General features: G+C 39.3%; 1 protein-coding gene across 3 annotated transcripts in view; it reads right to left on the bottom strand.

The window, feature by feature from the left end:
* PARVA (parvin alpha) overlaps nt 1-27,898 on the bottom strand; it is a 181,868-nt gene that overhangs the window by 51,814 nt on the left and 102,156 nt on the right. For all 3 annotated transcript variants that reach the window (XM_029207887.1, XM_029207886.1, XM_029207885.1), the window contains one exon: nt 26,717-26,819. In XM_029207887.1, the coding sequence (XP_029063720.1) occupies nt 26,717-26,819 (103 nt within the window). The remainder of the gene's footprint in view (nt 1-26,716; nt 26,820-27,898) is intronic.

Below are 27,898 nucleotides of genomic sequence, written 5' to 3'. Positions count from 1 at the left end.
CTAAATAACCAAGAGATCACTGGAGAAATCGAAGAGGAAATCAAAAAATACCTAGACACAAATGACAATGAAAACACGATGATCCAAAACCTACGGGATGTAGCAAAAGCAGTTCTAAGAGGGAAGTTTATAGCAATATAATCCTACCACAAGAAACAAGAAAAATTTCAAATAAACAATCTAACCTTACACCTAAAGGAACTAGAGAAAAAAGAACAAACAAAACCCAAAGTTAGTAGAAGGAAAGAAATCATAAAGATCAGAGCAGAAATAAATGAAATGGGAACAAAGAAAACAATAGCAAAGAGCAATAAAACTAAAAGCTGGTTCTTAGAGAAGATAAACAAAATTGATAAACCTTTAGCCAGACTCATCAAGAAAAAGAGGGGGAGGACTCAAATCAATAAAATGGAAATGAAAAAGGAGAAGTTACAACAGACACTGCAGAAATAAAAAGCATCCTAAGAGACTACTACAAGCAACTGTATGCCAATAAAATGGACAACCTGGAAGAAATGGACACATTCTTAGAAAGGTATAACTTCCAAGAAAGAACCAGGAAGAAATAGAAAATATGAACAGACCAATCACAAGTAATGAAATTGAAACTGTGATTAAAAATCTTCCAACAAACAAAAGTCCAGGACCAGATGGCTTCACAGGTGAATTCTATCAAACATCTAGAGAAAAGCTAACACCCATCCTTCTCAAACTCTTCCAAAAAATTGCAGAGGAAGGAACACTAACAAGCTCATTCTTTGAGGCCACCAACACCCTGGTACCAAAACCAGACAAAGATACTACAAAAGAAGAAAATTACCAACCAATATCACTGATGAATATAGATGCAAGAATCCTCAACAAAATACCAGCAAACAGAATCCAACAGCACATTAAAAGGATCATACACCATGATCGAGTGGGATTTATCCCAGGGATGCAAGGATTCTTCAATATATTCAAATCAATCAATGTGATACACCATATGAACAAATTGAAGAATAAAAACCATATGATCACCTCAAAAGCAAAAGTTTTTCTGCATCTCTATGCCCACTTTTCTACAGAAAGTGGGCATAGAGGGAACCTACCTCAACATAATAAAGCCCATATATGACAAACTCACAGCAAACATCATTCTCAACTGTGAAAAACAAAGAATTTCAGGAACAAGACAGGAACAAGAGAAGGATGTCCACTCTAGCCACTATTATTCAACATAGTTTTGGAAGTCCTAGCCACGGCAGTCAGAGAAGAAAAAGAAATAAAAGGAATAGAAATTGGAAAAGAAGAAGTAAAACTGTCACTGTTTGCAGATGACATGACACTATACACAGAGAATCCTAAAGACGCCACCAGAAAACTACTAGAGCTAATCAATGAATCTGGTAAAGTTGCAGGATATGAAATTAATGCACAGAAATCTCTTGCATTCCTATACACTAACAACAAAATATCAGAAAGAGAAATTAAGGAAACAATCCCATTCACTACTGCAACAAAAAGAGCAAAATACCTAGGAATAAACCTACCTAAGGAGGTAAAAGACCTGTACTCAGAAAACTATAAGACACTGATGAAAGAAATCAAAGACGACACAAACAGATGGAGAGATATACCATGTTCTTGGATTGGAAGTATCAATATTGTGAAAATAACTATACTACCCAAAGCAATCTACAGATTCAATGCAATCCCTATCAAATTACCAATGACATTTTTTACAGAACTAGAACAAAAAATCTTAAAATTTGTATGGAGACACAAAAGACCCCCAATAGCCAAAGCAATCTTGAGGAAAAAAACAAGCTGGAGGAATCGGGCTCCCTGACTTCAGACTATACTACAAAGCTACAGTAATCAAGACAACATGGTACAGGCACAGAAACAGAAATATAGATCAATGGAACAGGATAGAAAGCCCAGAGATAAACCCATGCACCTACTGTCAACTAATCTATGACAAAGGAGGCAAAGATATACAATGGAGAAAAGAAGTCTCTTCAATAAGTGGTGCTGGGAAAACTGGACAGCTACATGTAAAAGAATGAAATTAGAACACTCCCTAACACCATACACAAAAATAAACTCGAAATGGATTAAAGACCTAAATGTAAGACAGGACACTATAAAACTCTTAGAGGAAAACATAGGAAGAACATTCTTTGACATAAATCACAGCAAGATCTTTTTTGACCCACCTCCTAGAGTCATGAAAGTAAAAACAAAAATAAACAAATGGGACCTAAGGAAACTTAAAAGCTTTTATGCAGCAAAGGAAACTACAAACAAGATGAAAAGATAACCCTCAGAATGGGAGAAAATTTTTGCAAATGAATCAATGGACAAAGGATTAATCTCCAAAATATATAAACAGATCATGCAGCTCAATATTAAAAAAACAAACAACCCAGTCAAAAATTGGGCAGAAGACCTAAGTATACATTTCTCCAGGAAGACATACAGATGGCCAAGAGGCACATGAAAAGCTGTTCAACATCACTAATTATCAGAGAAATGCAAATCAAAACTACAATGAGGTATCACCTCACACCAGTTAGAATGGACATCATCACAAAATCTACAAACAAGAAATGCTGGAGAGGGTGTGGAGAAAAGGGAACCCTCTTGCACTGTTGGTGGGAATGTAAACTGATACAGCCACTATGGAGAACAGTGTGGAGGTGCTTTAAAAAATGAAAAATAGAATTACCATATGATGCAGCAATCCCATTATTGGGCATATACCCAGAGAAAACCATAATTCAAAAAGACACATGCACCCCAATGTTCATTGCAGCACTATTTACAATAGCCAGGTCATGAAAGCAACCTAAATGCCCATTGACAGACAAATGGATAAAAAAGATGTGGTACATATATACAATGGAATATTACTCAGCCATAAAAGGAACGAAATTGCATCATTTGTAGAGACGTGGATGCTCCTAGAGACTGTCATACAGAGTGAAGTAAGTCAGAAAGAGAAAAACAAATAACGTCTATTAACACATATATGTGGAATCTAGAAACATGGTACAGATGAACCAGTTTGCAAGGCAGAAATAGAGACACAGATGTAGAAAACAAACGTATGGACACCAAGGGGGGAAAGCGGGGGTGGGGGTGATGGTGGTGCGATGAATTGGGAGATTGGATTGACATATATACACTAACATGTATAAAATAGATAACTAATAAGAACCTGCTGTTTTAAAAAAATTCAATAAAAATCAATGCTTCTTGTATGCAATGACATAATCCCTTAATATTAAAAGGCAAAAAAAGTCTAATCATTTTATTAGTATAAATTTATATTTTTATCTTAAAGAACAAGTCTGGATTCCCTAATGAGAAATATGTTGTCTGCTATTGGATTCACCTAATCCACTCTCCACAATTCATTCAAGGATTGATAGAACTGACTCTCTGAAACATGTTTAGAATGTTTTTTCTCCTCATTTTTAAGGGCTAACATACAAACTAATTAAACTTCAACATACATCAATGGTTCCCCTATAGCTTACATTATCTTATTTTTCAGTAGTTTTAGTTTATCCAAGTCAAATGCCCCTTGAGTAATTCTTTGAAGATAAGTTTGCCCACTGGAAAATTTCTGTAGGTTCTGTGGATTTAAGAATTCTTTTCAGTAGTCTTGATAGGATGATCTCAAGCTATTCTACCTGTGATGGCCTGAAATGTTATCTTTCTCTCTTCTTTAGTTGCTTGATGCCATCATTCTTTATTTCTAAAGTTCAGGGATTTAACAAGCATATATCTAAATGTCTTTCTCTTGAATGTTAAACCTTTGAAAGAAACTGTGTGCCCTTTCCATTTTCAGGCCATGAATTATTACCTTGGATCCTCTCCTATTGAAGAAATGACAAGTTTTCATATTACACTGCAACTACCAGCGTTTAGTAGAGGTATGCTGGCCATTGGTAGAGGCTGCCCAAGGTACTCAGTTAAGGAAACTTCTGAAGCCTTATCTTGGCTCAGAGGGAAAGACTGCTGGGATATATTAGTGACAACTGTCTTGGGAGTGGGCTGGGTAACTGGGGAGGGGAGGAGTGGCAGCAATAAGAACCACTTTTTTGCTAGACCTGCTGTATTATATCATTGCCTATGAATTTTCATATTTATAACCTCCTCTGACTTTGGACTACTTACAGTGAATAGGGTAGGTCTCTGAGTCTGTCTTCTATGTCAGTAACTTTTTCTTGCACTATTGTCCATTCTGTTCTTGTTTTTAAAAAATTGGATTTTACACATTACCTACTGCAACACTCATTGTTTTTCTGTTTCCATCAATATTTTTAAGCAGTTTATTATAATAAAATTATAATTCATTTTTCCTAAAATTAAAAAATTATCTGTTTTTAGCATCTGGCATTTCTTATTCAGGAGAAGAGTTTCTATGGCTTTGCTTTATTTATCTGCATTACTAATATTTTAGAAAATGTAATTCTGCTTTACATTTTCCACTTTAGTTATTATGCTTTGGATTTGTCTTCTTGCATTTAATTTTTGTTGTTGGGTACATTATTTTAGGCATTGATATTAGTATTAGGTGGAGTTGAGTACAAAGACTATTTCAAAGTAACACTTATTAACAGTTTTAGGTGTATCTCTTCATGTTCATAATACACACAAGAATAGAAAGAGTTCTCTCTCTCTCATTCTCTCTGTTAATAAAAATGAGATTACAGTGTGTATATTTTTCTGCTGTTTTTTTCCCATTTAAACATATATCGTATCTTTCCATGTCAATATATATGGATATACCTCATTCTTTTCGTTGTTGTTGTTGTTGGTACTTTTGGACAACCTTCACCCATTTTATCCACCACTCCCCATCCTCTAGCAACCACCAATCTGTTCTCTGTAGCTATGAACTCATTTTTTGTTTTGTTTTGTTTAGCTTCAACATATAAGTGAGATCATAAGGTATTTGTCTTTCTCTGTCTCACTTATTTCACTTAGCATAATGCCCTCGAGTTCTATCGTGTTGTTGCAAATGGTAAGATTTCCTTCTTTTTATGGTTAAATAATATTCCATTGTGTGTTTATATATATATCTCACATTTTCTTTGTCCATTCATTCATTATGGACACTTAGGTTGCTTCCATATCTTGGCTACTGTAAAACCAAGCCATTGGCTCATGATGCAATGAACATGTGAGTTTCAGTATCTTTTAAAGTTAGTGTTTTCATTTCCTTTGGATAAATACCTAGAAGTAGAATTGCTGGATCATATGGTAGTTCTATTTTTAATTTTTCGAGGAACCTCTGCACTGTCTTCCACAGTGGCTGAACCAATTTACATTCCCACCAACAGTACAAAACTGTTCCCTTTTTTCCACATCCTTGCCAACACTTATTTCTTATCTTTTTGATAATAGCCATTCTAACAGGTGTGAAGTGATACCTCATTGTGGTTTTGATTTCCATTGTCCTTATAATTAATGATGTTGAGCACCTTTTAATATACCCATTGGCCATCTGTAGGTCTTCTTTGGAAAAATGTCTATTCAGCTCCTCTGCACATTTTAAAATTGGATTGTTTGCTTTTTCATTATTGAGTTGTATGAGATCTTTATATATTTTGGATATTAACCCCTTATCAGGTATATGATTTGTAACTATTTTCTATCATTCCACAGGTTGCCTTTTCATTTTGTTGATGTTTTCCTTTGTTGTGCAGAGCTTTTTAGTTTGATGTAGTCCCACTTATTTATTTTTGCTTTTGTTGCCTTGCTTCTGGTGTCAACTCCAAAAAATCATCACCAAGACCTATGTCAAGGAACTAACTGCCTATGTTTTCTTCCAGGAGTTTTATGGTTTCAGGTCTTACAGTCAAGGCTTAAATCTATTTTGAGTTAATTTTTGTGTATGGTGTAAGATAGTGGTCCAGTTTCATTCTTTTGCATGTGGCTGTCCAGTTTTCCCAGCACCATTTGTTGAAGAGATTGTATATTCTCGTCTCCTTGTTGTAAATTAATTGACCATTTATCCGTGAGTTTATTTCTGGGCTCTCTATTCTGTTCCATTGATCTATGTGTCTATTTTTAATGCCAAAACTATACTATTTTGATTACTATAGCTTTGTTATATAGTTTGAAATCAGAGAATGTGATTCCTCCAGCTTTGTTCTTCTTTCTCAAGATTGCTTTGCCTATATGGGGTCTTTTGTGGTTCCATGCAAATTTTAGGACTGTTTGTTCTATACCTGTGAAAAATGCCATTGGGATTTTGATAGGAATTGCATCGAATGTGTAGACTGCTTTGGGTAGAATGGATATTTTGAATAATATTTATTCTTCTAATCCATTAGTACAGAATATCTTTCCATCTATTTGTGTCTTCTTCAATTTCTTTCATCAGTATCTTATAGTTTTCAGGATACAGGTCTTTTACCTCCTTGGTTAAATTTATTCCTAGGCATTTTATACTTTTTTGATGTAATTTTACATGGGATTGTTTTCTTAATTTCTTTCTGATAGCTCATTATTACTGTATAGAAACAAAACAGATTTTTGTACATTGATTTTGTATCCTGCAACTTCACTGAATTAATTTATTAGTTCTAACAGTTTGTTGGTGGAGTCTCTAGGGTTTTCTATATATAATATCATGTCATTTGCAAATAGTGACAGTTTTACATGTTCCTTTCTGATTTGGATGCCGTTTATTTTTTTTTTTCTTGCCTAATTGCTCGAACTAGGACTTCTAATACTATGTTGAATAAAAGTCTCTAGAGTGAGCATCCTTGTCTTGTTCTTGATCTTAGAGGAAAAGCTTTCAGCTTTTCACTACTGAGTATGATGTTAGTTGTGGGTTTGTCATATGTGGCCTTTATTATGTTGAGGTATGTTCCCTCTATACCTACCTTGAGAGTTTTTATAATAAATGGAGGCTGAATTTTGTCAAATGTTTTTTTTTTACATCTATTAAGATATCTTATGATTTTTATCCTTCATTTTGTTATCGTGGTGTATGACATTGATTGATTTGTGGATGCTGAACCATTCTTGCATCCATAAGTACATCACACTTGACCATGTCTACGATCCTTTTAATGTATTGTAGAATTCAGTTTGCTAATATTTTAGCAAATTAACGGTTCTTGCATCTATGTTCATCAAGGATATTGGCCTGTAATTTTCTTTTCTTATGATGTCCTTGTCTGGTTTTGGTATCAGAATTATTCTGGTCTCATAAAATAAGTTTGGAAGTGTTCCCTCCTCCTTTTTCAAAGGATTGGCATTAATTCTTCTTTAAATGTTTGGTAGCATTCACCAGTGAAGCCATCTGGTCCTGGGCTTTTGTTTGTTGGGGGGTTTTTTGATTACTGATTCAATCTTCCTACAAGTAATCAGTCTGTTCAGATTTTCTGTTTAATCATGATTCAATCTTGGTAGGTTGTAATTTTTAGTAATTTATCCATTTTTTTCTAGGTTGTCTAGGTTTTTGGTGTATAATTACCCAAAATAGTCTTTTATGATCCTTTGCATTTCTGTGGTATCAGTTGTAATGTCTCCTCTTTCATTTCTGATTTTATTTGAGTTCTCCCTTTTTCTTGATGAGTATAGCTAAAGGTTTGTCAATTTTGTTTATCTTTTACAAGAATCACCTATTAGTTTCATAGATGTTCTCTATTCACTTTTTAGTCTCAATCACTCAAACATATCATGAGTATCTTTCTACGTCAATACGTATTGATATAACTCAATCTTTTACAAAAAATTGCATTATTTATTATAGAACTTATTCAACCATTCCCCTGTAGATATGCAGTCAGGTTATATTACACTTTTCCCCTATTTGTAATAAAGTTGCAGTAAACATCCTGTGTGTGTGTATTTATGTATGTATTACCAACTGATTATTACTGGTTAAAAAAAAATGCTGCTGCCTTACAAATTTTCTTCTTAAATACAGTCATCTTACCAAATCCCCTTATTATTGTTTGAGTTTTTAACATTCTCTGGGTATGCAAGTAACATAAGATGCCATTGCCTCTATTGTGTAAGCTTATATCACTTATTTCGATTTTATGACATTTTAAGATGGAAGATTTGAGACCCTCTTCTGCCATTTCTACCCTTCACATTATTTTTAAAATATTCAACCCTCAAAATTTAAGAGATCTACTCAAGTATTCCCATAGTTAAATAATAATTTCATTCAGTGTTGCTAAGAATTTAAAGATAATTTCTTTTTTAAAGTCTCATTACAGTTTTCTTTTTTGAATTTTATTTTATTTTTTTTTATACAGCAGGTTCTTATTAGTTATCCATTTTATACATAATACTGTATATAGGTCAATCCCAATCTCCCAATTCATCACACCACCACCGCGCAACCCATTCACTATCCCCCCCTTGGTGTCCATACGTTTGTTCTCTTCATCTGTATCTCAATTTCTGCCCTGCAAAACACTTCATCTGTACCATTTTTCTAGGTTCCACATATATGCGTTAATAGACAATATTTTTCTCTTTCTGACTTACTTCACTCTGTATGATAGTCTCTAGATCGATCCACATCTCTACAAATGACCCAATTTCGTTCCTTTTTATGGCTGAGTAATATTCCATTGTATACATGTACCACATCTTCTTTATCCATTTGGTATGTCAATGGGCACTTAGCTTGCTTCCATGTCCTGGCTACTGTAAATAGTGCTGCAATGAACATTGGGGTGCATGTGTCTTTTTGAATTATGTTTTTTTCAGGGTATAAGCCCAGGAGTGGGATTCCTGGGTCATACAGTAATTCTATTTTTAGTTTTTTAAGGAACCTCCGTACTGTTCTCCATACTGGCTGTATCAATTTCCATTACCATCGACAGTGCAAGAGGGTTCCCTTTTCTCCACACCCTCTCCAGCATTTGTTGTTTGTAGATTTTCTGATGATGTCCATTCTAACTGGTGTGAGGTGATACCTCATTGTAGTTTTGATTTGCATTTCTCTAATAATTAGTGATGTTGAACATCTTTTCATGTGCCTCTTGGCCATCTGTATGTCTTCCTTGGAGAAATGTCTATTTAGGTCTTCTGCCCATTTTTGGATTAGGTTGTTTGTTTTTTTAATATTGAGCAGCATGAGCTGTTTATATATTCTGGAGATTAATTGTTTGTCTGTTGATTTGTTTGCAAAAATTTTCTCCCATTCTGAGGGTTGTCTTTTCATCTTGTTTGTATTTTCCCTTGCTGTTCAAAACCTTTTAAGTTTCATTAGGTGCCATTTGTTTATTTTGTTTTTATTTCCATTTCTCTAGGAGGTGGATCAAAAAAGATCTTGCTGTGATTTATGTCAAAGAGTGTTCTTCCTATGTTTTCCTCTAAGAGTTTTATAGTGTCTGGTCTTACATTTAGGTCTCTAATCCATTTTGAGTTTATGTTTGTGTATGGTGTTAGGGAGTGTTCTAATTTCATTCTTTTACATGTAGCTGTCCAGTTTTCCCAGCACCACTTATTGAAGAGACTGTCTTTTCTCCACTGTATATCTTTGCCTCCTTTTTCATAGATTAGTTGACCATAGGTGTGTGGGTTTAATCTCTGGGATTTCTATCCTGTTCCATTGATCTATATTTCTGTTTTTGTGCCAGTTGTCTTGATTACTGTAGCTCTGTAGTATAGTCTGAAGTCAGGGAGTCTGCTTTCTCTAGCTCCGTTTTTTTACCTCAAGACTGCTTTGGCTATTGGGGGTCTTTTGTGTCTCCATACAAATTTTAAGATTTTTTGTTCTACTTCTGTAAAAAATGTCATTGGTAATTTGATAGGTATTGCATTAAATCTGTAGATTGCTTTTAGTAGTATAGTCATTTTCACAATATTGATTCTTCCAATCTAAGAACATGGTATATCTCTCCATCTGTTTGTATCATCTTTAATTTCTTTCTTCAGTGTCTTATAGTTTACTGCATACAGGTCTTTTGTCTCCCTAGGTAGGTTTATTCCTAGGTATTTTATTCTTTTTGTTGCAATGGTAAACGGGAGTGTTTCCTTAATTTCTCTTTCAGATTTTTCATCATTAGTGTATAGGAATGCCAGAGATTTCTGTGCATTAATTTTGTATCCTGCAACTTTACCAGATTCATTGATTAGCTCTGGTAGTTTTCTTGTGGCATCTTTAGGATTCTATATATATAGTATCATGTCATCTGCAAACAGTGACAGTTTTACTTCTTCTTTTCCAATTTCTATTCCTTTTATTTCTTTTTCTTCTCTGATTGCCATGGCTAGGATTTCCAAAATTATGTTGAATAATAGTGGTAAGAGTGGACATCCTTGTCTTGTTCCTGATCTTAGAGGAAATGCTTCCAGTTTTTCACCATTGAGAAAGATGTTTACTGTGTGTTTGTTGTATATGGCCTCTATTATGTTGAGGTAGATTCCCTCTTTGCCTACTTTCTGGAGAGTTTTTATCATAAATGGGTGTTGAATTTTGTCAAAAGCCTTTTCTGCATCTATTGAGATGATCATATGGTTTTTATTCTTCAATTTGTTCATATGGTGTATCACATTGATTGATTTGCATATATTGAAGAATCCTTGCATCCCTGGGATAAATCCCACTTGATCATGGTGTATGATCCTTTTAATGTGCTGTTGTATTCTGTCTGCTGGTATTTTGTTGAGGATTTTTGCATCTATATTCATGAGTGATATTGGTCTGTAATTTTCTTTTATTGTAGTATCTTTGCCTGGTTTTGGTATCAGGGTGATGGTGGCCTCATAGAATGAGTTTGGGAGTGTTCCTTCCTCTGCAATTTTTTGGAAGAGTGAGAAGGACTGGTGTTAGCTCTTCTCTAAATGTTTGATAGAATTCACCTGTGAAGCCACCTGGTCCTGGACTTTTGTTTGTTGGAAGATTTTAAATCACAGTTTCAATTTCATTACTTGTGATTGGTCTGTTCATATTTTCTGTTTCTTCCTGGTTCAGTCTTGGAAGGTTATACCTTTCTAAGAATTTGTCCATTTCTTCCAGGTTGTCTATTTTATTGGCATAGAGCTGCTTGTAGTAGTCTCGTAGGATGCTTTGTATTTCTGCAGTGCCCGTTGTAACTTCTTTTTCATTTCTAATTTTATTGATTTGAGTCCTCTCCCTCTTTTTCTTGATGAGTCTAGCTAATGGTTTATCAATTTTGTTTATCTTCTCAAAGAACCATCTTTTTGTTTTATTGATCTTTGCAACTGTTTTGTTTCCATTTCATTTATTGCTTCTCTGATCTTTATGATTTCTTTCCTTCTACTAACTTTGGGTTTTGTTTGTTCTTTTTTCTCTAGTTCCTTTAGGTGTAAAGTTAGATTGCTTATTTGACATGTTTGTTGTTTCTGGAGGTAGGATTGTATTGCTATAAATGTTCCTCTTAGAACTGCTTTTGCTGCATCCCTTAGGTTTTGGATCGTTGTGTTTCCATTGTCATTTGTCTCTAGGTATTTTTTGATTTCCTCTTTGATTTCTTCAGTGATCTCTTGGTTATTTAGTAACGTATTGTTTAGCCACCATGTGTTTGTGTTTTTTTACTTTTCCCTGTAATTCATTTCTAATCTCATATGGTTGTGTTCAGAAAAGATGCTTGATATGATTTCAGTTTTCCTCAATTTACTGAGGCTTGATTTGGGACCCAAGATGTGATCATTCCTGGAGAATGTTCCGTGTGCACTTGAGAAGAAAGTGTAATCTGCTGGTTTTGGATGGAATGTTCTATAAATATCAATTAAATCTATCTGGTCTATTGTGTCATTTAAAGCTTGTGTTTCCTTATTAATTTTCTGTTTGGATGATCCGTCCATTGGTGTAAGTGAGGTGTTAAAATCCCCCACTATTATTGTGTTACTGTCGATTTCCTCTTTTATAGCTGTTAGCAGTTGCCTTATGTATTGACGTGCTCCTACCTTGGGTGCATATATATTTATAATTGTTATATCTTCTTCTTGGATCGATTCCTTGATCATTATGTAGTGTCCTTCCTTGTCCCTTATAATAGTCTTTATTTTAAAGTCTATTTTATCTGATATGAGTATTGCTACTTCAGCTTTCTTTTGATTTCCATTTGCATGGAATATCTTTTTCCATCCCCTCATTTTCAGTCTGTATGTGTCCCTAAGTCTGAAATGGGTCTCTTGTAGACAGCATATATATGGTCTTGCTTTTGTATCCATTCAGCGAGCTTGTGTCTTTTGGTTGGAGCATTTAATCCATTCACGTTTAAAGTAAATATTGATATGTATGTTCCTATTAACATTTTCTTAATTGTTTTGGGTTTGTTTTTGTAGGTGCTTTGCTTCTCTTGTGTTTCCCACTTAGAGAAGTTCCTTTAGCATTTGTTGTAGAGCTGTTTGGTGGTGCTGAATTCTCTTAGCTTTTGCGTGTCTGTAAAGCTTTTGATTTCTCCATCTCATCTGAATTAGATCCTTGCCGGGTAGAGTAATCTTGGTTGTAGGTTCTTCCCTTTCATCACTTTAAATATGTCATGCCTCTCCATTCTGGCTTGTAGAGTTTCTGCTGAGAAATCAGCTGTTAACCTTATGGGAGTTCCCTTGTATGGCATTTGTTGTTTTTCCCTTGCTGCTTTCAATAATTTTTCTTTGTCTTTAATTTTTACCGATTTGATTACTATGTGTCTCGTCGTGTTTCTCCTTGGGTTTATCCTGCCTGGGACTCTCTGCACTTCCTGGACTTGGGTGGCTATTTCCTTTCCCATGTTAGGGAAGTTTTCGATTATAAACTCTTCAAATATTTTCTCCGGTCCTTTCTCTTTCCCTTGTCCTTCTGGGACCCCTATAATGCGAATGTTGTTGCGTTTAATGTTGTCCCAGAGGTCTCTTGGCTGTCTTCATTTCTTTTCATTCTTTTTTCTTTATTCTGTTCCACAGCAGTGAATTCCACCATTCTGTCTTCCAGGTCACTTATCCGTTCTTCTGCCTCAGTTATTCTGCTATTGATTCCTTCTAGTGTATTTTTCATTTCAGTTATTGTATTCTTCATCTCTGTTTGTTTGTTCTTTAATTCTTCCAGGTCTTTGTTAAACATTTCTTGCATCTTCTCAATCTTTGCCTCCATTCTTTTTCTGAGGTCCTGCATCATCTTCACTATCATTATTCTGAATTCTTTTTTTTGGAAGGTTGCCTATTGCCACTTCATTTAGTTGCTTTTCTGGGGTTTTATCTTGTTCTTTCATCTGGTACATAGCCCTCTGCCTTTTCATCTTGTCTATCTTTCTGTGAATGTGCTTTTTGTTCCACAGGCTGCAGGACTGTAGTTCTTCTTGCTTCTGAAAGAAGGTATTTTCAATTCAATGCATATAGAGCTTCTGCTAGTGATGGAGGGTCTCCTGCAGAGGCGGGGGACAGCTGTGGCTCACTGTGGGGACAAGGTCACTGGCAGTAGAAGCTCTAGGAAGTACTCCATGGTGTGATCCCTCCCAGAGTCTGCCATTAGCCCCACCAAAAGGCCTGTAGTCTCCTCATTTTCTTTATTCAGCTAATTTCAGCTAGCGCTTTGAAAATTTTCTATTGATAAAATTTTTTTTTATTCTTCCAGGAAATTGCTTCTCTCACGTTTTTATAGTTCTACAAATTGTTCATCACTAGTTTAACTTGTTATAAAGTACTAGGCAAGATTTTGAAATAGGATGCTATTTAGAAAATTTTCTCAGATAGGATTATTTTGTGAATCTTCCAGTTGTTTTTGAAGTCAGCATCCAAATATGCTTTTGAAACAATGAAACAGTATTCAAAAAGTTCTGAAGACAGGGCACAATAAACTCAAGTATTCTGAATGATAGAAGGACTGAGACGTTCTAACAGAGTTGCCATATATATCATACTATGTTATTGTAACCACCCTTCAAAGAATTAGAATACAGAAAATGCTCTGTCCAGTATGAGAAGTTCTAAGTTATTATATTTTTGTTTCCAGAAACATGGAGGTCAGTTAAAAAAATTTTTTTTTTTATTGCATCATGGTCAAAGAATTTGGTCTGTATGATAACTTGTTGAGACTTACTTTATGGACATAAGCAAAATTTGTAAGTGTTCCATACAGTTGAAAAGAATGAGAATACTCCAGTTTGGGGGTGTTGCTGGTTAATTACATTGTCCACATCTTCTCTAGCCTTATGAACTTTTTCCTTAATGTGTTATTAAGAGAAATATGTAATGGCAGATTTGTCAACTTCCTGTAATTCTGACTGGCATTTTTAATTTTTATATATTTAATGCATAAAGTGTGTTAGGTTTAAAATGTCCATATTTTCCCAGTAATTTTAGTCTCATTAATATGTAGAGACTCACTGTAGTGAGGCTTTTTGCCTTAGTCTATTTCATTTGATAATAAAATAGTTACACCAGCTTTCTTGTTTTTTTTTTTTTTTTTTTTTTGTAGTACGCGGGCCTCTCACTGTTGTGGCCTCTCCCATTGCGGAGCACAGGCTCCAGACGCGCAGGCTCAGCGGCCATGGCTCACAGGCCCAGCCGCTCTACGGCATGAGGGATCTTCCCGGACCGGGGCACGAACCCGTGTCCCCTGCATCGGCAGGCGGACTCTCAACCACTGCGCCACCAGGGAAGCCCACCAGCTTTCTTTTAATTAGTATTAGTCTAGTATGTATGATTTCTTCCATTCTTTTTCTTTCAACCCTTCTGTGTCTTCATGGTACTAAGCCTATCTCTAGTAAAGAGCATACAGCAAGATTTTATTTTGTTATCTAATCTGATGATCTTTGTCTTTTAAATGGATAACGCAAGAGGGAAGAGATATGGGAACATAAGTATATTTATAACTGATTCACTGTGTTATAAAGCAGAAACTAACACACCATTGTAAAGGAATTATACTCCAATAAAGATGTTAAAAAAAAACCCCACACACAAAAAAAGCCAATTTACATTGATTGCCTTTATGAATATACTTGGATTCACTTCTACCAACTTATTTTAAACTTTCTACTACTCTACTTTTCTGATTCTTTATGTCCTGCTTCCATCCTTGTTGCTTCTTAGATTAAGGTTTCTGTTCCCTCTCATTTCATTTTCTCCCCATTAAAAGTAGGGAGGTTATACACTGCTTTATTATCTTAGTGCCTTCCGTAGAAAATTTATCATGTGTATTTAACTTAACAGAGTCCTATGTTAATTAGTCTCTTTATCCACATACTAAATAATACAAGAACCTCAGCACACTCTAACTCAAATCACTCTTCCTGAGTTAAGTGCCTTAGTTGTCTGGGATTCTGATTCTATCTTCATTTTTTGTTGCATTTCAGATCTTTTTTTGGGGGGGTTCACTTTCCTTCTTTGTGGAGAACACCCTTTAGAAACTCCTTTTAGTGAGGGTCTTTTGTTTTTGTTTTTTTTGGTGGTATGCGGGCCTCTCACTGTTGTGGCCTCTCCCATCGCGGAGCACAGGCTCCGGACGCGCAGGCTCAGCGGCCATGGCTCACGGGCCCAGCCGCTCCGTGGCATGTGGGATCTTCCCAGACTGGGGCATGAACCCGTGTCCCCTGCATCGGCAGGTGGACTCTCAACCACTGCGCCACCAGGGAAGCCCTAGTGAGGGTCTTTTGGTAGTAAACCCTCTCACTTCATGTTTGCTTAAAATGCCTTTTTTCCCCATTTTTAAAACATAGGTTTTTTGGTTGTTTTTTTTTTTTTCCTGGATATAAACCTGTAAGTTAACAATATTTTTTCTGCACTTTGAAAATAGTGCAGAAAAAGCTTTGGGATTTGATTGTTCCTGAGGAAAGACAGCTTTCAGTCTGTTGTTCCTTTATAGGTAATCTCTTTTTTTCTCTCTGCTTTTAATCTTTTCTTTGTCTTCAGTGTTCTTAGGTATCATTATGAAGTTTTCTTGTTAATTATCCTGTTTGGGGTTCTCTGAGATTCCTGAATATGAGACTTCATATCTTTCACCAATTTTGAAAATTTTTAATTCATTATGTCTTTAAATATTGACTGTACTCCATTCTCTTTCTTTTTTCCTGCTAGAATTCCAATTAGCCATATGTTGGATTTTCTTAATCTCTATGTCTTTTAATTCTCACTTTCCACTCCATTGTCTTTCTAATACTGCATTCTGGGTAATTTCTTCAATTCCATCTTCCAGCTCATCAATTCCTTCTTCAGCTGTGTCTAACCCATTGAGGTTTCTAATTTCATTATTCCATTTTTTTCCCATTTCTAGAAGTTTTATTTAGTTCTCTCATATCTGCCTGTCCAATTCTGATAGTTACTTGTTCTTTTATCATCCTTTCTATAGTCTTAAAACTTTTATTTTGACATATTAAATATATTTTCTATTCCATAACTGATCAATTGCTAATATCCATAGCATTTGTGGGATGAATCTGCAGTTTATTGTTTTGGTTGATGCTGCCCATGGTGGCTTCCTTTCATGTGTTTGTTGATTTCTGATTTTGAGCTCATTTGCCTTGGAATTTTATCTCTGGGAATTTTTTGTGGCCTGGGTTTAAAGTTCATTCCTTTTTTTTTTTTTTTTTTTCCGGTATGCGGGCCTCTCGCTGTTGTGGCCTCTCCCATTGCGGAGCACGGGCTCCAGACGCGCAGGCTTAGCGGCCATGGCTCACGGGCCCAGCCGCTCCGCGTCATGTGGGATCCTCCCAGACCAGGGCATGAACCTGTGTCCCCCGCATCGGCAGGCGGACTCCCAACCACCGCACCACCAGGGAAGCCCAAAGTTCATTCCTTTAAAGAGGCATATGTTCCCGTATGCCTTGGGGAACACTAATAACTTGGAACAACTTTTAACTATATTTTCAGCTTGAGGCATTTAAAGCCACATAAGTACTGTGAATCCTAGTCCTAAAATCTGTGTGAGTACAGACATTTGATGATAAGGAATTATCAGTGCAGACTTCTTCTTTGTCTTGTCCCATTCATATCCAAGGCTGAGATAGACATTTATCCTTACTGCCCCTCTCTGTGGGACAAGATTGTTTTAGTTTACCCACTGAATGTGTTACCCTTCAGAGACACTGGCTCTATTCAGGGGTCTCTGATTCAATTCCCCTTCCTTTCAGACTTCAGGCTTTGTGTCTTGGCCCTGTAAGTGTGAACCATTAAACCTCAGGCTAATTAGGCCATTAGAAATTAACACTTATTTTACTGGATTTACACTTCCTTGTTGTTTTTGGCATCAGTAAGATTTCCTTCCCTTTCAGCTTAGCCATGGAATACAAAAATATATTTTTTAAGGCTTATCCAGATTTTTAAACTATGCAGACCAAGAGGATTTGCTTGAACATTTAGTCAGCCATAATGTTCAACCTGAAAATCTATTTCCTTATCTTACGACATTAGCTTGTATATCCAAAACACTTATAATTGTGATGATAGCCATCATCTCTGATTTGTTCCTAATACCGTGTCTTTGATATTTCACTATGTAATGTGTTCACTGTTAAGTTTTGTATAAATGGTCTTTATCATATTTAGGTGGTTTCCTTTTCTTCCTATTTTACTTGGGATAGCTGTTGAAATGTATGAAGTATTATTTGACATCCACCGATAGATTCAGTTTTGCTACTGAAATTTACATATGTACTCTACCATTTTTTAATAAAATTGAGAATATACAAACATGGAAAAACTTCCAGCTGTGAGAATTAAGTCCCCTCTTCCCATTGCAGTCCCAAGTTCCCTAGTTCCACACCATAGAGAGTTTATTGTGACTTACCAGAGATATTCTCTACATACTCAATCATTAGATGTGTCTCTTAATGCACATGCACAGTGACATATATATACACACAGTGCTGTACCATACATTTTTTACTTAGTAACACACTCTAGAGAGCTTCTCTACTACTTATAAATAAAAGAATAAGAATAAAAAGACTTTCATCCAGCTTTTGAGTTTTTCAGAGACCAGAAAATGTCTCATCCAGCTTAAGAATACCAGTATACCTTATCTTCAATTATCTTAGAAACAGTGACTATCATAGCAATACCTAGGGCAGCGCTGTCCAAAAGAACTTTCTGCTATGATGGAAATGCTCATTTCTGCACTATTCAATATGGTGGCCACTAGACACATTTGGCTAGGGAGCATTTGAAATGTAGCTGGTGTGATTAAGTAAAGGAATTTTTAATTTTAATTACTTTTAATAGCTACATGTGGTTAGTGGGTGCTGTACTGAACCGCTCAGCTGTACAGTTGCACAGACCATCTTCCTGGTTTTACAGAAGAGTGACCTGAGCTGCAGAGAAATGTTTTAGTGGCAGAACCAGGATTGGAACTCAGATCTCCTATCTTTCTCTTCATTCCCCTTTCAATTTTAGCATAGCTGCTACTTCAGCCTAAGTACTTTTTTGGGTGTAGGGAAGTGACTCTCAAAACCAATATGACCAAACCCTTCAAGATGCTGCTCTTCCAGGGACTCATGGAATCATCCCTATTTAACATCCATCACTTAGGGTCAGCCTGGTTTACTTCAGCTGCTCATTCCCTACATCACTAGGTTCTCTTAAAGCTTCTCCCCATCTATACTGCCACTCCTCTAGTTCGACACCCTTATTATCTTATAAAAGGATGCTTTGCTGGTGTTTCCTCTACTGCCTCTGAGCAACCCTCCTGCTGCTCCTATTTCTGATCATGGTGTTTTGCTCACAAGCCATCAGCAGTTACCACTGGGCACTGCATATAGTCTAAAATTTTTACTGCAAGGTCCTCTATAATGTAAGCTCATCTTATTTCTTTAAACAAATTTCTTGTTTTAGAATGGTTTTTAGATTTATAGAAAAGCTGAAATGGCAGTTCAGATAGTTCCTACATATCCTAAATCCAGGTTCACCTATTGTTAACCTCTTACATTACTACAGTACATCTGTCACAACTAATGAACAGACATTAGTACATGACTATTAACTAAACTCCATATTTATTTGGGTTTCACTAGTTTTTCCTTAACATCCTTTTTCCGTTCACACCTATTCATCATTACCTGCCTCATGTCCTCTGTTCTAGGATCATTTTTTCAGAGATGTCTGGTGTTTCAAGACCCTGACAGTTTTGAAGAGTACTGGGTTTTTCCTATATTTTTCTCATGGTTAGACTGGGGATTTTGGAGAGGAAGACCACAGAGGTGAAGTGCCCTTTTCATTGCATCCTATCAAGGGCACATGCTATCAACGTGACTTATCAACGGTGACGCTAACTTTGATTTGGCCAAAGTAGTGTCTGTACGAGGCTCTTCCACTCCATACACTCATCACTGGAAGCCAGTCACTAGATCCAGTCCACTTCAGGGACGGGGAGTTAACTTCTACTTCCTTGAAGGAGTTATAAATCAATAACTTATTTGAAATTACTCTGTAAAGAAGATTTGTCTCTTCTCCCTCATTTATTTATTCAGCTCTTTATTGATATCAATATGGACTTAAGGATATTTATTTTAGACTTTGGGTTATAATCCAACATTATTGTTACTCATTTTCTGGCTCAAATTTCCCCCTTTAGCCATTGGGATGTCTCTCAGATGGGCCCTGAACACTTTCAACATGCTGCCCCATAGACATATTTTTTTCCCCTAGTGCCTCTTTTTGGCACTGCAAGATGCTCCAGGCTCATCTGTATGCCCTGGTTTCTATTACTGGAGACTGGAGTTAGAAACCAAGGTCTGGGTGCTGGTTCCCATCTTCTTTGTTAGCCCCACACCCCACTCAACCAATGCTGATGGTCACCTACCCATGTGCTCCTGTCTCTATAACACTCTCTCTCCACTCACACCGAAATCCACAGGTGCTTACCAGCAACATGTTTTACTAGAATGTTCTTCTCCTCCTTCATCTGGCTGAAATTCTGCTCCTTCCAGAAGGCCTGATTCAAAATGCCGCCTCTTTCATGATGCCTTTCCAAATCTTCAACAGCCCACAGCCCTTCATAGTACAGGTTGTGAGTTACCTAAAGGCGGCGCTGTGATGTATTTACGTCCGTATCCCTAAACTCAGCAGCAGGACGTAGCAAATTAAACGGCTATTGCTTGACGAATATTAATTGACTAGATTAAGGTCAGTGTAAGATGTACTCTTTAGGGTCTACCAGGGGAAAAGAAACACACACATACCCAACACAAAACAAAAAACCCTCCTGCAGAAGCTTTATGTCCAAGGGACCCTTCCTGGTCTCATGCCCGAAGAAGGTACCCTGTTTCAGTCATACGTTATTGCGAAAACCAGAAGGGAGAGCCTTGTGACTTCCATCCCTCAGAAAAGGCCTTTTCTCTTCCCAGTTACACGCACATGTTCAAAGATTAGGATCAGGGGAATCTAACATGCCATAAGGCAAATTGCAGAGCTGTCCCAAGTCAGGAAACCTCAATAGGAAACAGGCAGCAGCCCATGGTCAAATGAAATGATGACCCGGGATAGGCATTTCCCTAGAATCCCCTGCCTCCTGCCTTTCTCACTCAGTCACATCTACCGCCTAGGGCATGTGATGTTGGGGATGCAAATATAGCAAGGTGACCATGGATGCACCTGTATGCTGAGACGCTGGGAAATGTGTCCCAACTTCGAACCATTCTGGGACTTTTACCCCACTTATTGGTGCACTGGGGTAAAAGAATACCCGGGGGACGTGAGGATACTGCATCTGTCAGTCACCCTGAGAAGAGGCTAATCCTGGGATAAAAGATGAGGTGAATTTCTGTCAGGGGCTAGGGAGAAACTTCCTCTTCATTCTTGGGGGTGGGGAGCTTGTGTTCTGAGGTGTGGAAAGGGCTGGAGCCATTGTCATGAGAGGATGGGGGTGGGCACCATAAAGAGGCAGGCCAAAGTGGCCAGCATCTGACTTTTCCCAGGCGGTGACACCAATGGTACAGAGAAATGACCAGTGTTGGGAGGACCAGTCCTTAAAGTAGGAGTTGCACCCTCTGGTCTTCCTGGATGACGCTGATGCCCCTTCCCTGAGCTCCCTGCATTCACCTGCCACGGCAGGCAGCTCTCAGCAAGCTGACGCTTCCTATCTCCGGCCCTGAAGCGCTCGCCTTCTCTAGCAGGAGTACAGTCCAGGGGTTCTTAATTCCTACACAATCCTCAAGCACACGGTGATGGGAGCCATAGGATAAACGTCCCTGCTCCCTGTCCTGAGTAGGGGGATTTTGAGGGGTGGTGTCACCTGGTTTCTCAGAGGGACCCCCCGCAGCCCTGAGCCCTGGTTGCAAACAGAGCTGTCATCCTTATGAATGCACCCTTAATGGTGTTTCTCTCTTCCATTCCGCACTTGACCACCCGTACTTTCTAAGATCACCCCTCACATAAACTTCCTCCACGCAAGTCCTTGTTTCAGCAACTGCTTTCAGGAAAACCTCAACTCAGATATGCTGCCCGCGCAAGAGGGCAGATGCAGAGAACAGAGGCAGCAGTGGGCAGCTGGGCTAGGCAGCTCAGAAAGGAGGGCCTGGGGGAGGCTGCACCAGAGGAATTTCCCAGACTTGCCTAGGGAGTCAGAAGGGCAAGTAGACCGGGAACTGATGCTGAGCAAGTAGCATCTGGCCACACAGAGGAGCAGCAGGTATGACGCCGCCCTCTCAGAGCTCAAGATCAGAGAGCACCCAGCCAGACAGTCCACCTGGCATCTCAGGGATGCTCAACTATTCAGAATTTCACCATAACAATAACACACACGCACCTCTGGCCCAGAGCTCCCTGCCTTGGCATCTTGCTCATTTCTGGGTTGAGTCCTTGCGCCATGATGTCATCAGCATGGCTTCCCGGATTCCAGGTCCATATCCTGCTCCCGAGATGTGACTCGGCATATCTGGACTCCTGAAGGTCGCTATGCCATTTAAATTTTTTTCTAAATGCCAGTATTTCATAGTTAGTTTACTAATCCCAAAGTCAGCCCCCTCCTACTCTCCATGCCCAGCCCCAGTACAATTTGAAGCTGAATTTCTGGAAATGATCATGCCTGCTTCATCTTAGTACCACCAGGTAATAGTACCGTACCTACACATGGATGTTTATTTGTGTGACAGGTAGCCAGTTAAAAACACCAAGTAATATGCCCAGATACTGATTTCTAAACACCACTCTCTAATAAAAGAAACTGGGGCTCCTTGAAGAAGTAGTTGATTCTAGGGCTAGAGTAAAAGTGAAATATAAGATAAGCCTGGAGCATCTTATGATATGAGAAAGTAAAGAAGTGCTAAGAAAAAAAAATATGGGGCAGCACGTCCAGGAAGTGCCCAGGAGCCAACCTGAAAGAGCTCCTAGTGGTCAAAGGGGGAAGTTTATGAGCAAAACATGAATAATGATAACATTGATGATAAACTAAAGTATAATAAGTATCTTTGTATCCATACTGATGTAAATAAATAAGTAAATGGGGGACAAGGGACAACTTTTCCTTACAGAAGACTTCCTGTTAATAAATGTGGAAGGAATAGGAAACTAGAAAAATAGAAAACCTCCACTAGGCCACCACAGTAATAACTGGCAGACATGCTCCACCAGTTACAATTAGTGGAAGGAGTGGAAGGAGAAGCAAGATATTTGCAAAGTCTTAAAGTATCTCCCCACAAATAAATTAATAACAAAGAGAAAAATAGCAACTTTACAGTGAAGGAATCTGGCAGACACCACCTTAACCGAGTGGTCAATGTTAACATCAGCAGTGGTAAGACATGTTAACATCGTGTCTGCCCTGATATGATGCCCTGAGAACACATCAGCTCCATGGTGTCCTCCCCCAAAACATATCACCTTGGAAGCCCAAGGTTAATTTCTTAGTTTTGATGCTTGCCCTATGGTTGGTAAGATGCTAACATTAGAGGAAGCTGAGTAAGGGGAGACAGGAACTCTCTGGACTGTCTCTGCAGCTCTACTATAAGTCTAAAATTAGTTCAAGGGGCTTCCCTGGTGGCGCAGTGGTTAAGAATCCGCCTGCCAATACAGCGGACACAGGTTCGAGCCCTGGTCTGGGAAGATCTCACATGTCGCGGAGCAGCTAAGCCCGTGTGCCACAACTACTGAGCCTGTGCTCTAGAGATCATGAGCCACAACTACTGAGCCCATGTGTCACAACTACTGAAGCCCGCATGCCTAGAGCCCGTGCTCCACAACAAGAGAAGCTCCGCATTGAGAAACCTGCGCACTGCAATGAAGAGTAGCCCCTGCTCGCAGGTACTAGAGAAAGCCCACACACAGCAAAGAAGACCCAGTGCAGCCAAAAATAAATAACATTTAAAAAATAATAATAAATAAATAAAATTAGTTCAAAATAAAAAAGTTTTAAAGAAACACTGACAAATGGACTATGGGTTTAAGTGTTAAGACAAATAGTGAAATATAAAGACGATCTGGGAGAACTTCAGAGTGCTACCAAGGTAGGAAACAGCTTAACGTGAGAAAAGGATTTTGGAGCCAGAGAAGTTAAGACAAATGATGAGGTTCTGAGCTAAGGAGGAAGCAGTGGGGCTGGAAAATTTTTTGAAAGCCAACCCTGACCTAGCACACAGTGAGCCAGGCACTTTTCCAAGTGCTGCATGTGTACTAACTGACTAAGAAATGGGACAGTTTGACACACACACACATATATGGGAACACAGTTGTCAGAACTGTGACTAACAGAATATGAGGGAAGAAGAAAGAGCTATCCACGATGACCCCCAGGTTTGTCATCTGTGGTCATAATAGCATTCCTCAAGGTGGAAAACAGATTGGGCTTGGGGAGGAGGAAGATAAGCTCAGTTTGGGGCAGGCTGGTTATAGGTGCCTGTGTGACAGCCAGGTGGGCAGGTACAAGATAACCTTACTTACAGCTTCAAAGAGAAAGCCGTTCCAGAGATAGAGACCTGAGAATGACGATCATATAGCTGATGGTTGAAACTATAGGTGTGGATGAAATCACCCAGGAAGAGGGTAATGAAAGAAAAAGAGAAGGGGGCCAAGGATGGAAGGTGGAGGAACCCCAACCATTACAGAAAGAAGAACAGACGAGGAGGACTGAGAAGTGGGTGTCAGAGGCAGAAGAGGATCCGTCACAGAAACCGTCAGGCTGGGGTGGGGGGGTGAGGTGTTCAGTAGTGTCAAATGCCACCACGTAAGAAGAGCTCTCAATTGACACTGGTGACCTGGGAAGGAAAAGTTGATGGGTAGGTGGTGGCACCCAGCCTGTACCTAAGGAGTGAATACTTAGTGGTGGGAAAGCAGAACAGGGAGTGCCAAACATTATCCTGAGAAACGTGGCTGGGAAAGAAGAAAGAAAAATAGTCAGAGGGGAGCTCGAGGTCAGAGGGGTCACCCAAAACCCCGTCTCCAGACTGAATCCTCCCAGGAGCTCCTGACACATATTTTCAACTGCAAACTAGTTCTCTCCACTGGGTACTCTGCCTGTAGCTTTTGAGTGTGTACGTCTAGCCTTAGACCTACAATGGTTCTACACTTAAGTTGACAAAAGAGGCATCACCTCTGCTGTGAATCGCATTTTCAACATGAACACTGAGGTCTGAGATGATCTAACCTGACTGTACTTGATGCCTGGCTTGGGGCGGCATGGATGATGCTGGACAGTTCTGTAACCATTCCCGGAGGTGAGCTTGCTCATGACCACGTTCCACCCCTGCTTTCAAAGCCCAGCGTAGAACACTTCCAGACAGTTTCAGATCCCAACTAGAAATCTGCTGGCGGGGTTAAAAGCTACAGTCACTAGGAGAGATGCTCAGTGAGGCTCACGGCTTTTTCACATCTGCATGTGCCAAAGATGTTTCATTCCTCTCCGTGTTCAGTTGCGTTTACAAGCCTTTAGATATGAACACTCATTAATACTGACGTTTGAGTACTGAATCGGCTTAGCTTCCTAGAAATTACTAGATTTTATATTATTCATTCATTCATTCAATATACATTGATTAAGTGCTGGGCAACATGTTAGTACTGGAGAAGACTGGATAAATAAATGCGAAGAGGTTCCTTTCCTTGAGAAGCCCACATACACTTACATAAACAGCTACAAACAACATGGAATATCCTATGATAATAGAGCCATGTATATTATGTATACATGTCTGTGTGTGTCTATATAATAAAGCATTATGTTATGTATACGTCTGTGTATCTGTATAACAAAGGCACATATGTTATGTATACGTCTGAGCATATCTATACAACAAAGGCACATATGTTATGTATATGTCTATGTGTATCTATATGATAAAGGCACGTATGTTATGTACACGTGTGTGTGTCCATGTAATAAAGACCTTCATGTTATGTATACATGTGTGTGTATCTATTTCTGAGGGAACACAGACGACAGCATGACTTTCTCTTCCAGATGTGACTGGGTTGTGAGGGGTATTAGAGGGAGGCACGTTCAGTTGACTGTAGAGATTGGAAGGATGAGCAATAATGACGGTTTGCCTCGGTGGATAAAGGAGGAAGAAAGGCCCTAGAGGGAGAAGGAATAGCAAGTGCAAAAGTAGAGAGGTGTGAATATGCCCGATGTATGTCATAATGTGGTGATGGTGCTCATAAACATAACAAAACCACCAATGAAATGACGAAAGACACTGACTGGGCACTCACTGTGCATCAGGTGCTATTCTAAGCACTTTACATGGCATGAGCCACGTGTGTGAGTGGTCAGAGGTGAGGCTGACAAGACAGCTGGGGGTTGGGTGATGAAATGTTTTGAATGTTGTACTAATAGGCCTGGACTTTGTCCCACAGGTAGGGGAGAGTGAGTACTGGCAAGATGAGACTTGCAATTAAAAAAGATTCCTCAGCTAGCTGTGTGGGGAACGGGTTGGAGGAGGTGAGATGGGAAGCAAAGAGGTGAGTTGGGAAATTGTTTCAACAGTTCAGACAAGTGAAAATTGCAGGGAGGAGGAATGCGGGAGAGAATTCTGAGTAAGAAACGGGCCTTGGAGACCCCCCGCCCCGCCCCACAGCCATGGGGGGGCAAGGAAGAGGGGACGGTGTTCTAGTCACTTGGAGGGGCAGGAACGTCTTCAGGAAAGTGGATGAGCTCAGCTGAGGTGCACGCAGGTGGAGGTGCCGAGTGGAGTGGGCAGTTAAGAATGAAAGTCTAGAACTTGGGGCAGCGGTTAGGATGAGAGAAAGTGGAGCGCAGAGAGGGGAAGTCCAAATCTAGTCAAGTTGGATCTGTCCTTTCATCACCAACCTCACCCTGAAGTCTCCCGTCCCCGCCTCCTCCACACTTTCACACGACAGGTATGAATGGATACAGGGACACATACCCTTCCAGATGCAAGTTACCTGGAGACACACAGGGGCCAAGCATCATAAAGCACATACTTCCGCATACTTGCACCAACCTAGAGAGAGATACGCAGAGGAACACACACACACACACACATACATACACACAGGTCCATAGGAGAGAGGTACACGAAAACATACATGCATCTCCACACACATGTAAATAGACCTACAGAGGTCACAGAAGCACAATTTTCTGGAGAGGGCGAGGCATGTATTCCAGTGTACAGTGGAGTCTTTCCATGCTGATGACTCTCGTCTGTGAGGGGGAGTAGCCCCATCTGGTCACAAAGACTCCCTTTGCAATGCATTCATGTAAAACATTCCATGCGGACATCTAACCGATCTGTTATCCCACGCAGGACCCATCCCTATCCCATTCCAGGTGGACTGCTGTGAGCGGAGAACAACTCTAAACTAGGAGATCAAAGACATCCACTGCAACATTCAACTCTGCTCTTACCAAAAAGCTTCTGCAGGACTTGGCCATCATATAAATCTTCAGCCAGGTCTTTCACAATGATTCTTTCTCCAACCAAAACATCATTAATCCAGTCGATTAATACCTACACAGAGAGAGAGAGGATAAGAGAAGAGCCATGGGGTATTTCCTTATAGAACAGCTTTCTCATCCTGGACAGTTAAAATTTAAATGAACTTCAGATTTTGAAAGGAACAAAACTATCCAAATGGCCCAGTATGTGGACAAGTAGCTGTAAGTGGGAGCCCCAGCGGCCCTGTTAACTGTCAGGTATGAGCTCTTCTAGGGCTGATGGCACCAGTGTCTCTGCTAATACCTCTGGCCGCTACCATTCCTTCCCCAAATGGCAAGCAACGTTTGCACAGTGCTTGGCTGTGTGGTTTTGTACCGGCAAGAGTATGGGCTTTCGAGTTACGCAAACTGAGGTTGAAAGCCCCACTTCACCTACTAATTAATTTGTGCATCTCTGGGATCTATGGACATCTGTGTGTGTGTGTGTGTGTGTGTGTGTGTGTGTGTGTGTGTGTGTGTACCTCTGTCATCCATGGATCTCTGCGTGTGCACCTCTGTGACCTATGAATCTAAGGCAAGCTAGTTATCTGCTCTGAGCCTCTGATTCCCCACCTCTATAACTGAGGTTGAAGATACCTCCCACACTAAGTGGTAGAAAAGAATTACAGGAATTCCCTGGTGGTCCAGTGGTTAGGACTCTGCGCTTCCACTGCAGGGGGCATGGGTTCGATCCCTGGCTGGGGAACTAAGATCCCGCATGCCGTGCAGAGTAGCCAAAAAAAAAAAAAAAAAAAAAATTACATGCGGCAAGGACTGAACGGTCAGTAAGGGCAGATTTTATTCATAAATAAAGCACTCTCCCGTTGTGATATCTGGTCAGGTGGTTACTGTGTTCAGGAGGGGAAATCAAACACAGAAGTAAACATATCTGCCCAAGGAGAGAGCTAACCGTGAGCGGAGACAGGAATCGGACTCTTGTCCACCTCACTCCAAAGCACATGTTCTCCTCCCTGCACCAGGCTCCCTCTCAGTGGGGCTGTGCAGTCTCCTGCCTTGTCTGTAACTTAGCCCCCATCATTCCCTGAGAGTCCTCCGTGCGCCAGGCACCCAGCAGAGGCATTCCAGGTGATGTCTCACCCAATTAATCCACAC

Source organism: Monodon monoceros, unplaced genomic scaffold (assembly GCF_005190385.1).
Source record: "Monodon monoceros isolate NGI ecotype Baffin Bay Population unplaced genomic scaffold, NGI_Narwhal_1 Super_Scaffold_7, whole genome shotgun sequence".
Lineage (NCBI taxonomy): Eukaryota > Metazoa > Chordata > Mammalia > Artiodactyla > Monodontidae > Monodon > Monodon monoceros.
This window is presented reverse-complemented; position numbering and strand designations above follow the sequence as displayed.